The sequence below is a fragment of the Rhinoderma darwinii genome, chromosome 5 (assembly GCF_050947455.1).
Source record: "Rhinoderma darwinii isolate aRhiDar2 chromosome 5, aRhiDar2.hap1, whole genome shotgun sequence".
Classification (NCBI taxonomy): Eukaryota; Metazoa; Chordata; class Amphibia; order Anura; family Rhinodermatidae; genus Rhinoderma; species Rhinoderma darwinii.
Genome location: NC_134691.1, coordinates 326,383,597 through 326,397,250, shown reverse-complemented (window position 1 = coordinate 326,397,250; position 13,654 = coordinate 326,383,597). Strand labels below are relative to the sequence as shown.

General features: G+C 38.9%; 1 protein-coding gene across 1 annotated transcript in view; it reads left to right on the top strand.

Moving 5' to 3' along the window:
- Positions 1 to 13,654, top strand: part of ZNF804B (zinc finger protein 804B) — a 355,194-nt gene that overhangs the window by 333,914 nt on the left and 7,626 nt on the right. Inside the window, exon 3 of the mRNA XM_075827663.1 lies at positions 12,915 to 13,045. Within this exon, the coding sequence (XP_075683778.1) occupies positions 12,915 to 13,045 (131 nt within the window). The remainder of the gene's footprint in view (positions 1 to 12,914; positions 13,046 to 13,654) is intronic.

The following is a 13,654-nucleotide window of genomic DNA, read 5'->3' as shown; positions in this document are numbered from 1 at the left end:
TCCATCAGGAGAACCCATGAACGGAATCCATAGGTTTCCGTTTGCATCACCATTGATTTCAATGGTGACGGATCCGGTGCAAATGGTTTCCATTTGTCACCGTTGTTTAAGGGTTCCGTAGTTTTGACGGAATCAATACCGTAGTCGACTGCGCTATTAATTCTGTTAAAATGACGGAACCCTTACACAACGTGGACAAACGGTAACCATTTGCACCGGATCCGTCACCATTGAAATCAATGGTGATGCAAACGGAAACCTATGGGTTCCGTTCATGGGTTCCCCTGATGGAAAGCTCCGACGGATCCCATGAATGGAGTCACGACGCAGATGTGAACTAAGCATAAACGCTCTAATAAAAGCTCTGTTATAATATGTGGACATATTATACACTCAGACTTTGTAGCTCACAGGGACTTGAACCGTTTGTTTCTGTCATGGTTCCGTTCATGGGTTCCCCTGACGGAAAGGTTCAACGGAACCCCTGAACGGAGCCCTGACACAGATGTGAATGAAGCCTTACTTACTGCTGATAAACAAATGTTTTAATTTAAAAGCATGGTTAATCCTGATCCTCCTGGTTCATGCATACAAAGTCAGAACTGCAGTAAAGACCGACAATCAAATCTGTAGGAAGGAGGGACCTGGGTTATTGTGGAAAGTTGGGTGACAACACATATGAGTCACGTAATGTACAAGTGGTTGTTAAAAGAGTTGTCTAGTTTTTACAACTTTTTTACAAATACCGTATTTAGATCATGCTTAGTTATTATACTGCAGGAATGTTCCATTTAGCTAAGAATAATGACAAAGAACGTCATTATTTCTCTTTTTGGAGGACCTACAGGGTCCATGAATTACACAGTTAGCACATTGATTTCAAATGCAAACTTGTAATGCTTCATTTCACCTGTGGTGGCACTGCAGGGGAGTTAAACACTTTCTGACAGATTATGGACCATCACTGGGGGTTTCAGAAGTGAAAGAATCTTTGCTCTGCTTATTTTCCCGTGGACCATCCCAGCAAAAAGGAATTGTCCAAAGCAGACAACTTTGCTAAAGGGTTTTCCGCATAGTCATTATTTATGACCTATCCACAGGACAGGTGATAAATATCTGATCGGTGGGGGTCTGGCTGCTGTGACCCCCATTTATCACAAGAATGGGCTTAATATTACCCGTTCCCCATAGGAATGGCGTGGTAGAGGACATGCTCGACAACTACTGCATACATTCCTATGGGGCTGCTGAACGTTATCTTTGGCAGCCCTATAGAAATTATGCTGGGTTCACACGACCATGTTACGTCCTAGCATCGTACATCACTATGATGCTAGGAGCCCGGCTCCCTGCAGTGTGTTCGGTCCGGGTCTTCCGGCCGAAATACGTTCCGTACATTACGTACGTAACATGGTCGTGTGAACCCAGCCTCAATGGAGTGGTAGTCGAGCATGCGCACAACCGCTCCACTGCTTTGTGGCTACCAGGATCGGCAATGTAAGCCCATTCTCGTGATCAGTCTGGTTCCCAGCGGCTGCACCCCCACAATCAGATATTGATCACCTATCCTGTAGATAGGGAATAAATATTGATTATGGGGAAATTTTAAATGGCCCCTATTTTAGTCATGTTTAGTAGACATTAACAAGAGTCCTACAGTAATCTGCAGTTTACATGGATCTCTACCGAAACAATTTAAGGGATTGTCTATCAGTGCTGAAGATCTCGCCCTATGAGCCAGAACTTTGAATCTCTCTGGTGGACCTGGCATGTCCTTGCATTACTTGGACCGCCATGTAAAGCTACAATTCACCTGCTATGGCCATTGCAGAGGCGATATCCCCTGGCGAGAAACCCTTTACACCTTTTGCACATGACCGAGTTTGGGCTGTGAAAAACAGTCCAAGTGTCGGCTGGATTTCCCAGCCCGACCGCAGTCCAGGTGAACGGGACTCCTGGCGTCATAGACATTTATGATGCTAGGAGTCTCTGCCTCCCCACGGAACTGCTGTTTCGAACTGAACAAAATGATGCAGTACGGAACAGTAGTTCCGCGGGGAGGCAGGGACTCCTAGCATCATAAAATGTCTATGATGCCAAGAGTCCCGTTCACCTGGAGCGGGCCGGGCAATCCAGCCGTCACCCGAAACGTTTTTCACGTACCGAACTCGCTCGTGTGCAAGAGGTGTTAACCAATCCTATTAAAGTACATTACTGTTCAAATCAAGGTAGTCAAGTATTGTGAGAAGCTCTGTTTCTTTTAGGTTGATTAGCATTTAAAGATGGCACAATACTGTTGTATAAATCCACGATGTAGGAAATTTTATTTTCCATAGCCCAAAGTACTAAAACATTAAAACCAATGAGATTTTTTTTTTTTCAAAAGTCCCTTTCGATTATTCGAGCTGCTCAAGTGACACCATTCAATTAAACAAGCTTTAAAGCAAGCTACACTGTATTTGTAAGTAGGGTAGGGTATTCTTCAAGATACTTTTTTCTTCAATTTGTAGTAAAACCCTAGGATTGTCATCGTTGTATTTAGCTTTCGAAAAATTGTATTGTCCAGGACTCCGTACCAACCTTGAAACACATTTACTTTTTCAAAGAGAGGTAAATATTAAATTCCCTCGGCCCACCACCAAAAACCATACTATCTTCTATGGCAGGAGACAGATGTTCTTTGAAATATCAATATCAATATCTATCCTACATAAGAGAAGAGGTGGTATCAGGTCAAGAAGAAAATTGGATTAATGCAAGATTCTATATTTTCGATCAGTGATCTCTAACCTGTAACTCTTCAGCTGTTGCAAGATTACAACTCTCAACAGTTGCTGGCTGTCGGGGCATGCAAGAAGTTGTCATTTTTCAACAGCTGGCGAGATACAAGTTGGAAACCACTGCACTAGATGGACATCAGGAATAACATGGCAGAGGTGACGGACCTAAATCTAGCTGTCATATGCTTATACATAATAATGGACATTTGTATGCTGGAGACAGCGGAGTAGCTATAGGGAAGGGGGTGCAGTAGCTATTGGGCCCTAGTGCCTAAGTGGGCCCAGAGGCCTCTCTTCTACATAAAAATACACAGTATTATAAATGCCACATAGTAAATGGAGGGCAGCTACAAGTTACACCCCTGATTTAGGGCACTTGCGTTCTTTATGTTTTCCCAGTAATATGTGAAAGGTCCAATACACCCTATAAAAAAATCCAAAAAGAGATGAGGATTTTCAATTAAGAAAAAAAAAATTTAATTGGAGTTTCCAGTAAAAAATTATATTCAACCAGATATGGACCCATCCCACAAAACTTTTCTTACTTCACACTATCATTTCCTTACCATAATTTTAAGTCTCTGTCTAGTTCTAATTCAGTCATAAACTCTTCTCCAAGCATTCAAACTATTCCTAAAATGTATCTACACACAGATTTAGAATCTGGAAATAAAATAAATTCTTATATAGTCTATTTTATCAGTGTTAGAGTAATCATCATCATTGATCACTCCGAGTTCTTTTTCTCAATAACAGAATTTGTCTAGGACCATCAAAATCAACACCGGCTGGGAGAAACTGCACACGACCGTAATGGTGTACAAGAGACGCTGAATGGCTCCAGAATCTTCCTTTATTTAAATCCCTGTTAGAGTAAAGCCCCTATTACACCGGCCAATTTTGGCAGGTGCACCGAGCACCGATCAAGAAGACAGCTCGTTGATCGGCGCTCATTTGCACCTGTCACACGGTGCTATGGATGGGGACGAGCGGTTGTTACTCCGATCGCTCATCCCCATACATTATCATTATGTTGGCAGCGCGTCTCCCTGTTTACATAGGGACATTTGCTGCCGACAACGATAATATTTAAGTATTTTTAAAATGATACGATCAACAGATGAACGAGCGTTTGCTCGTTCATCTGCTGATCGCTGGCCTGTTTACACAGTGTAATTATCGTCAACGAGCTTTATATGAACGCTGCCCGATAATCTGCCCGATTATTGCCCAGTGTAAAACCCCCTCTACACACACTAACCAATCAGATGATGCCAAGTACACAATAAGTACGTCCAATGTTACTGATGTGATATAGTAGAATTATATACGTTTATAGTAGTTAGTGCCGTTATAGTAAAGATATTCAAATTTGTCAAATAATAGACTCGAAAAGTAACAATAATTTTTATTCTGAGACAGAAATGTGCTCCGAGAATTTGTCACTTAGTTGTCTCCCCCCCCCCCCCCAACTACTCGTGGCAGCCTATATAAAATGCATTACTCATTGGCATACACAGAAAAAATATTGTGTATATATTCATTTTTGCTGATTCATTTATTTATTTCATAACATATCATTATAGGCTCAGAGCTCCCTTTTTCTGATATAGAGCTCCAAATTCTATAGTAAGAGACAGGGTTAAATTATACATTTCTGGCTACCTGCAGCTCTAGAAAGTTGGAGTCAAATGCACAGAATTTATTAAAGGGCGCACGCCTCCTAATAAATTAGATGCATCACTGGCCATTTGTGCTCCAGAAAGAATAATTCTACTCTAGCCACAAACCAGCATAGATTTGCAGTCATGCCATATTCTGTCGTAAATTATGCTAAATTCGTTGGGAGTCGGGGTTGCCTGCCACTTCAGCTAAGCTCTGCCCACCTTTTACAAAAGTGCTGTGAGTGGCAAAAATAAGTAGCAATTTTTACTGCAAATTGGGACTTTTGAGCCGTTTGCAAAGTTTCTACGCCAGAAAACTGGAATAGAAAAGTTGATAACTTCCCCCCAGTATGTATAATTCCAACCCGAGTTGCACCTGCCTTTATTCCACCAGGTGGAGCTCGCTGCATATGGATTTATACAACTACCACACAATAAGCTGCCCCTAGTGGCAGCTGCAGGTAAGAAGAATTTTATTGTGAACGGAAGCACCTGGATCAGTACAGTGCCAAGCCCCCTCTCAACACAAGCTCCACAGCAGTGGTGTCGTTTGCCTCACTGGTATTTTACTGCAATGGGGAAGATGGGGTTTTTACTGAGCCCTAGAGGAAAAAAGTGAAGGGAAAACCTTTGCTGTGTCCTAAGGTATTATGGGAGTGATATTCAGAATAAAAAAAAATATTTAGTAAAGAGTATTTGGAATATCTCTTTTCAACCTCAAATGTTACTGGAATGTAATATGATCTTATAGAAAAAAAATTCTGGGTTCTTTAAAATTGATAGCCCATCATTAGAATAGGTCATCAATATTAGATCGGTGCAATCCTGCCTATCAGCTGATTGAGGGGTCCTTTTCATTATATACCAGGCATAGCTCTGTACTTTTAGTAGTGGCTGTGCCTGGTATTGCAGCTGAGTCCCATTCACTTGAATGGGACTGAGCTGCAGAGAGCTGCAGTACCAGGCACAGCCACTACAAATTACGGCGCAGTCACTGGTAAAAAATGAAGTGACCCTTGAAATAGCTGATCTGTGTGTGTGCCGAGAGTCGATCCCCCACTTATATAATATTAATGGCCTATCCTAATTATAGGCCATCAATTTTAAAGAACCGGATAACCCCTTTAAGACCTATGGAAATGTCAAGTTAAATCACTTTTTGTTATTTTCTCTTTCAAGGTACTCAGTTTTTCCAAAAATATACCAATTCCTGGTTGCATTACAGGTTGTCTTAAATCCTCATCTAGATACATTGCCGCCTCAGTATTTTCATAGCAGTGTTTATGTTTGCAAATTCAACGAATACATCCATAAATTATTGCGCACAGCACACAATGGTTTTACAACCAATTATTTGCATACAGAACCATCTGAAAAACCTTACAAGAGCCAGCAATGATATGCATTCAAGTGATGCCAGGTTAGAGAAAAAATGGAATTGTCAAATGCCACTGAACACAGCTTGGTGACTATTTGTATCTTCAGGCAGCACATTCCAGATTTAAATGTCAATTGATACAACAGTTTATATTCAACCCACTAGTCTATGGGGTCCAATCTGCTTTACTGAAAGCTGTGCGCACCTGCTGCTCAAAAACATAGATGCTAACCTTGTTAAAAGTTGAGCACTAAGCAAATAAATTATTATTGCGGCTCGTCATTGGGAAGGGCATGTTGTTTGCAAAAATGAGATTCCTTTAATCATTAGCTCTTATGAAAGCCTTAACAAATAAAACGGAGCGCTCCCTTTAAATTTAGCGGCGAGATAAGCCAAATTTGTCCTTAAATGTTAAATGCTATGAAATTGCATTCACCACTCTCAGGCTAATTAATATGTAAATGGCCTATTTAACCTCTTTTGAATTGAAACCCATGGGACACTTAATTTCATAGTTGTTAATGCTAGTCCAATGTTGGCCAGACAATTGTTTTACATTGCATTAGGCATGGAATGTGTGATATATTATCAAACGTTTGTGATTAGAATTCGAGAGCTGCTCAGACAAAAATGCAGAGTAGAGCAGAATGCTAAGAACGTATCTTTTTGGAGATACACATCTGTTATTAATAAAGTGACACTAAGCCTAGAAAAGAAAATGATACCAGAAATATTTTCTTTTGAAAAGTTTGCATAAACAATCTAACAAAAACACCTACATTTCTGGCTGTCTGGCTGGAATGTTGTAAGATAGGATATTTACCAAAAAGAGAAAGGACTTAGCCTCCAAATTGATACAAAAAAAAATAATATTGTCCCAAATGCATCTAAAATGAATAATGTAGCAATTTTGCAATAGGTCTTAATTAAAAATGTCCTATCGTTTGGTTTCTACAGCTCCTTTGCGGACCTATGAGTCTCCATGGTAACAGACAACAAACAAACTCTTTGTAGTCTGATCCACCTGTCCTATCACCTTCCATCAGTCCTTTACCGTTCTTGTTTAATTCTTGCTAACCTACCAAATGTAAGCTGAGAATACTGCAGGATCTGACTTCCAAGTGTTTGTTTCAAAAATTTACATTAAGACCTATTGCAAAGTTGCTTAGATTTTTGTTTTAGATGAAATAAAATTTAGTTGTTAAGGTGGTCATAGTCTTTAAGTGGTTAAATTGTTCTTAAACCTATTACTCACTTATTGCAGTTTCTTAGTGGGAAGGAGGGTGAGACAAAATAAATGCCTTATAAAACAAGACACATTTCCAAGGATGCAGAATCTATTTCCAAGAAATGCCTGACCTTTCTTTGCTAAAAATACTAGACCTAGTAATATTAATGAATATATTTTTCAATTAGTTAATTGATACATGTTGTGCAACTCTCCCATCTGGAAATATAAAATTTTGACAAATATTTCCTTGATTGTGTCACATTTAATTGGTAACTTTATTTTTGCGTTTTTGTTTTACTTGCCCTTTTAGGTGCGGATCATACAGTATAAATCGTGTAATATTGTTCAATTGCCCATTACATTCTAACATACATCGTCCATTAAACTTAGCACAAAGCAGGGTCAGATCAGATCATAGTTCATGGTTTTGGGTCTACACCATCTAGAAACCTTTACCACCTCCTCAAAATAATTCAAAGTATTAGCAACAATGGCTATTGAACGTGGTTAATTAGGCACTGTATGGCGGTATTATTTGGTACTGTATAAAGGATTATTTTTGTGATTATACCACAATTATTAATGTTATTTCTTTACTTTTCTACTTTATTCTACGCACCCTGACCAGGCCCTGGAGCTATATTATTGCATAATATTTAAATTTTGTTATATCATAGCCCACATTCTCCCTCAATTTATTGTGTATAACAGCAGAATGTTACATAAACGTACAGTCTAAAGTTGACATGCGTGGGATGAACTCTTAAGAACAGGTGTTTTATTTTAAGACTTAATTAACTTAATGTGAGGTGTTGCAGATAGAAAAAAAATCTGCCTGGAAATATGTACATGTCTGTGAGAACATTCAAAAACAGCCGTAGGCTAAAATGATTAAAAAAAACAAAAAAAAAACAATGCTAATTATTTATAGGACTGAAAGAATTTCAAGTGGCTTAAAAAGGCCTAGATAATGGAACTGAATGATAGAGAACTCTCACCATTAAGGACCACTTTTGATATTTGTATTGCTAAAAGTTAAAAGCATGGCTCTTTTTTGTCAGACAAGTCTCGTCACATTCAAACCGGGTTGCCAAGGTCTGGGAGCAGGATTGGAGTCCAGTGGCTAACATTATCTGGATGAATGGTGATAATAGCAAGAGTAGTCAAGTAACAGTCCACGTTCGGTACATAGATAAGCAACAGCACTTTGTAGAGTAAAGCAGAGACGAGGTCAGGAAACAATACAAGCTCAGTACACAAACAAGGGGCAACAGCTTGTAGTGTAAGGCAGAGACATGGTCAGGAAACAATACAAGTTCGGTACACAGTATTAATATAAAGAAAGTTGGAGTAAAATGTGCCTAATTTATTAAAGGGTGCACACCTCCAAATAAATTAGATGCATCTCTGGCCATTTGTGCTACAGAAAAATAAATCTACGCCAGCCACAAACTGACATAGATTTGCGCCATAAGTTATGCCAGATTCTGTCAAAAATTATGCTAAATTCATTGGGACCCGGGGTTGCCTGCCCCTTCTCCTAAGCTCTGCCCACCCTTTACAAAAGTGCCATGAGTGGTCAAAAATGGCACATAAGTAGCAATTTTTACTGCAAATTATTACTTTTGTGCCATTTGCATTGTTTCTATGCCAGAAAACTGGCATAGAAAAGTTAATAAAGTCCTCCTAGTATGTATAATTCCACCCCAAGTTGCACCTGTCTTTATTCCACCAACTTTGAAAGAGTTTTCCCATCTCATAAAAGTCATAGCATATCTCTAGGATATGCCAACACTGTCTGACCAGTGGGGTCCGACCTCTGAAACCCCCAATAACCCTGAGAATGATGGGGCTGCAGCGCTGCATTCCCATCAGTTTTTCTTGCATAGTAGTGCTTCTGGAAAACCAGCTGTGCAGCAAGTAGCAGCATAGCCCTATCCATTAAAATTAGGTCGTGCCACAGTTCCCTGCATGGACCTGCTATCAGCTGCCTAAACCAGCACTGCAGCCCTTTCATTCTCAGGATCAGTGGGGGTCCCAGATATAGGATCCACTCCGATCAGAAAGTGATAGCATATTCTAACTTCTGCCCAAGCACTGACTAAATAAAACTTCTAACTATACCAGATGTCTTCTTACCAACTGGAGAAAGAGCCCTGTCCAGGTTTTAGTTACACCGGGATGTAGAATCTCTTTTCCACCTCGGTGAAGTCAACATTCCCTGTAGTCTGTGTACATAAAAGAGTGTCCTGGAGGAAGAATACATTCCCTTCAGCTTGTATTCAGTCACCATCTCCAAACAGACTTATATTGCTGCCAATACTATAAATCCAGATACAATTAGCTCCCTCTATTGGTGGCCGCATGCAGCCAGAATTATATCCTTTATCAAGTCAGAAAATCAGAGCTGCCCAATACAGATAAATTATGAAATTAATCAGCACAGAATTGTGGCCCTAAAAAAGAATGGTGGACCTTAATGTATTATATACTTAATAAAGGAGAATCCCATTTGATGGGGTAGTGACCCACTTTGCTATTTGTGCTACCTCTTTACCAAAACTAATATACTAACCTTGAATGGCAATTGGATTTACACATTACTGATTGTAAGTGCATCAGTAAAATCCTACAGAAAAGTCAATATTTGATCAGAATAAACTTTAAAATGAGCCAAACATTATGATGTTTCATTTCCTATTATTTTTATGGCACATCAAAGGCTTTATATTATTCAAATTAGCAAAAATATAGTTGTGAGTAAAATATGACCATTTCCATAAAACATCTCAGGGCAATTTGTGGGAATATTATATGGCTACCGTCTCTCCTGCGTCTATGCAGTATTCTTCCAAATAATACAGATACGTGAGGTCCTGAATTATTATTTAGCAATCAGTCCTTGGTACAGGAGAGTACACAAAAGAGGGTTTTGTGGTCAACTCCGCACCTTTCACTCTTCAATCTGCGCTGAGCTCTTTTACAGCATTTCTGTCAGCAGCTGCCACTAGGTGGTGCTGACTGCACATTTGTTTATACAGCTTCATAAAGTTTTACTTTTATAAAGCCATATGCAGTGAGCTCCCCCTGGTGGTGGCTGTAAGCAGACATAATTGTATCATTACACCCAGGATGTATGAAACGAAAAAAGGGGATCTAGAGTATCCAATCCTCTGACCCCTGTAAAGGTGTATTATGAAATTAATCAGCACAGCATGTTGAATCTATTTCAATGTATCATTTAAATTGATAGAGACATTAACCACTTTACTACCCCAGACCGCCAAGGATGTACAGATGTGTCTTCCTTACCTTTCCTCTTATCTCAACATATCCTGAGATGTGTGTCGCAAGATGACCAGATTAATAACAGCTATATGTGTCTGTGTGGCCACCCAGTGGTTGTCCCTCCAAGTTAGAACAACATATGAGATTTGTATGAGATTAGAAAAAGGGGCTGCTAGAAACAGTGCCACTCTTATGGCTGTGTCTGGTGTTCAAGTGTGTGGGGCTGTGGTGCAATAACAGACACAGCCTGTGGATAAGAGAGGCGCTGTTTCTGAAAACAAAAGCAGTGAGGAGTTTAATTGTTTTTTCAGGACCATTATGACCTTTTTTAAAAAAATTTCGACACACTTTTTGCTTTTTTTATTTTTAGATATATAGTTTGTAAAAGAAGTAAAGAAAATTTGCGGTTTTAAAAAAATTTGAGTTATTTGCCTAATGTTAATTTTGATATAGGGTAATTACACCAGAACTAGAAGTATGGTGGCCCATTTATTTGTTTTTATTTTACTTATGTATTTTGTCTCCGGGTGATTTTACACATGCCGGTTTTGTGGCATTTTTTGTCGCAATTATGTGCAAATCACAACAAAAAAAAACACCACAAAAACGGTACGTGCAAATACCCCCTAACACAGGTAAAAAGTGGGTGTTATTTTGGATTTGTGACTTCACACTTAGTGTGATTTTCCATTTGGTGCTGGGAGCCTCAGACAGACAATGACTGTCCACCTCCTCCGACCACCACTCATGACTCTCGGGGCTCTGCCTCTCTGCTCCCTTTCCCTCTGCAATCTCCCGCCGGTGCCCCTCTCACACTTGACCTAGTCTTGACACTGCTGATGTTTCTAGGGCTGGACAGCCAAGCAATAAAGGAATATCTAATCCAAAAGAAAGTAACCTGACTTTTTATGCAAAAATACCAACAATAGCAAGCGCCTCTGTTTTTTCATAAAACAGTAGCTATTGCCGGTAAAACATTTTTATAGTAAATACCATCTGGGTGGCAAAGCTATTTCCTAGATCCTAGTTCTCAGCTCTTACGTGATAAATCGCATGACCATCGGGATCAATAGACCTATTCAATACACAGTGGGGATCCTAAATCGGTTAAAGGTACATTGACTGTTAGGGAATGATCTGTCACATGACCAGTCACGCACTAGTTTTCTATATTACACATTAACTTAAAAAGTCATTGTGTTAATTTGTCATAGCATTATAGATTTTTGTATCTCTTTTAATTATTGCAATGAAATATTTTCTATGAAGTTATAAAGTTATGATGTGTTTATTACTTTGGACAGATTTCTATGCAATATAGCGTGAGTCTCTTAGCAAACGCTGTTCAAAGTGATTATATTATATAAAAACAAGTATTGCTGCGGGCTACCTGAGCCTGACATGCAGAATTATATACCATTTAGTCTTAATTGATATGCCTGAGGAGAACGTCATAGATAAATTGCCTGAAAACTTCAATCTCTGCTGAATGAAATCAGTGCTGCTCATGTTTTCTACACATATATTTGGTAGTACTGTTCTGTATGTTCATGGAATATATACTGGGAGGATTTATAATCCGTTTTTTTACATGGGGTCATGTACTCCTTACTGTGAAACCAAAAATAGTTTTTCTTTTTTAAAAAGTGTTTTTTTGCGCGCAAAAGTTGTAAAACATAGAAAAAAACGATATAAATTTGATATCTACATAATCATACTCACCCACGGAATAAATGAACATGTCATTTATACCACACAGTGAACTACATAAAAATAAAACCATTAAAATTATGGCAGAATTGTTTGTTTTTTTTTCTAAACCCCACCCCAAAATAAATTACTAAAAGTTATACTACTCCATTATCTACTCCAAAATGATGCCGCAAAAAAAAAGCCCTCATATGGCTATGTTGAAGATGAATAAACGGAAAAAAAACACGCGTCCTGAAGGCCAAAAAAGCTACGTACACCTACGAAAGGAATTTTTTTTTTAAAAAATCAATGTTTTTTGAGTTTTGAAACAGCTTTTAAATTGAAAATTGACTTTTATTTATTTAAAAAAAAAACTTTTTACAATACATCGTCTATGTATCCTGTATACATAGAAGCTATTTCTTTCTGTTTCCGTTGATTTTGTTAGTTCAGCTGAACTGACGGCTCAGCTGAGATCGTGTCCTGCATGTCTCTGACACACAGGATTCAGCTAATACTGATCACATCTAAGTTATGATAATTTGGTGGATCCTGTATGTCAGAGACACGCAGGACCAGCTTTTAGTCGAACCGTCAGTTCATCTGAACTGACGGAATTGGCTAAAACAGAACGATACAGCTTCTATGTATACAGGAAACATAGAAGCTGTATCCTAAAAAGTGAGAATTTTTTTTAAATAAAAGTCAAATTAAAAGTTGTTTAAAAACACATAAAACATTGATTTCTTTAAAAAAATCTTTTAAAAAATGGACCAAAAAGGTTTTTACTAGATTATAGCCTTACAGTATGAGAAACGCAATACCATGATACAACTTTACACTAAGAAAAGTGATGTGTATATTTTTTTTCATTCCTACAGAGATTAAAAGAATTGAAACAAAGAGAATTTGCTCGAAATGTGGCTTCAAAGTCCTGGAAAGATGAAAAAAAGCAAGAGAAAGCACTCAAGCGTCTTCATCAGCTGGCGGAGCTGCGCAAGCAACCAGACTGGTAAGATTTCAAATTAAGAGGCTTTGAATCTGATGCTGCCTGAAACGTTAAAAAACAATACATCGTGATTGCAATTTTTTTTTTGCCATGGGATAATTAAGTTATGTCACATGTATTGACTAAGTGACATATACAGTAGCTCAATATATCCATTGCAATTAAAGCTGTATTCATAGACTGCAAATTCGTAAAAAAAAATATGGTACAGTAATATATATATATTTTTACAGGCAATAACAAATACATATATATCATGCCAAATGTAATGCAGTGTTCTGTGCAATGGAGTTTAACCCAATGTCTTATATGTCCCTTAAAGCAGTGATCCCCAACCACCGGGCCGCGGACCAATACCGGGCTGCGGATTATTTGGTACCGGGCCGCGGTATCTGGTATCCGCCTCGATGGCCTCAGGGAATTTTGGGCGAAAAAACACACCAAACTGTGGTGCAGTTTTTTGCCCGGATTGTCCGCTGCGTAAAACTGCTGAGCAGGCCTCCTGTGATGACGTTTCATCCAAGGCAGACTGCTGCAGCCTCTGATTGGCTGCATCGGCGGTCACATGGGATGAATCGTCATCCCAGGAGGCCGGCCCTCTAACGTTATCCA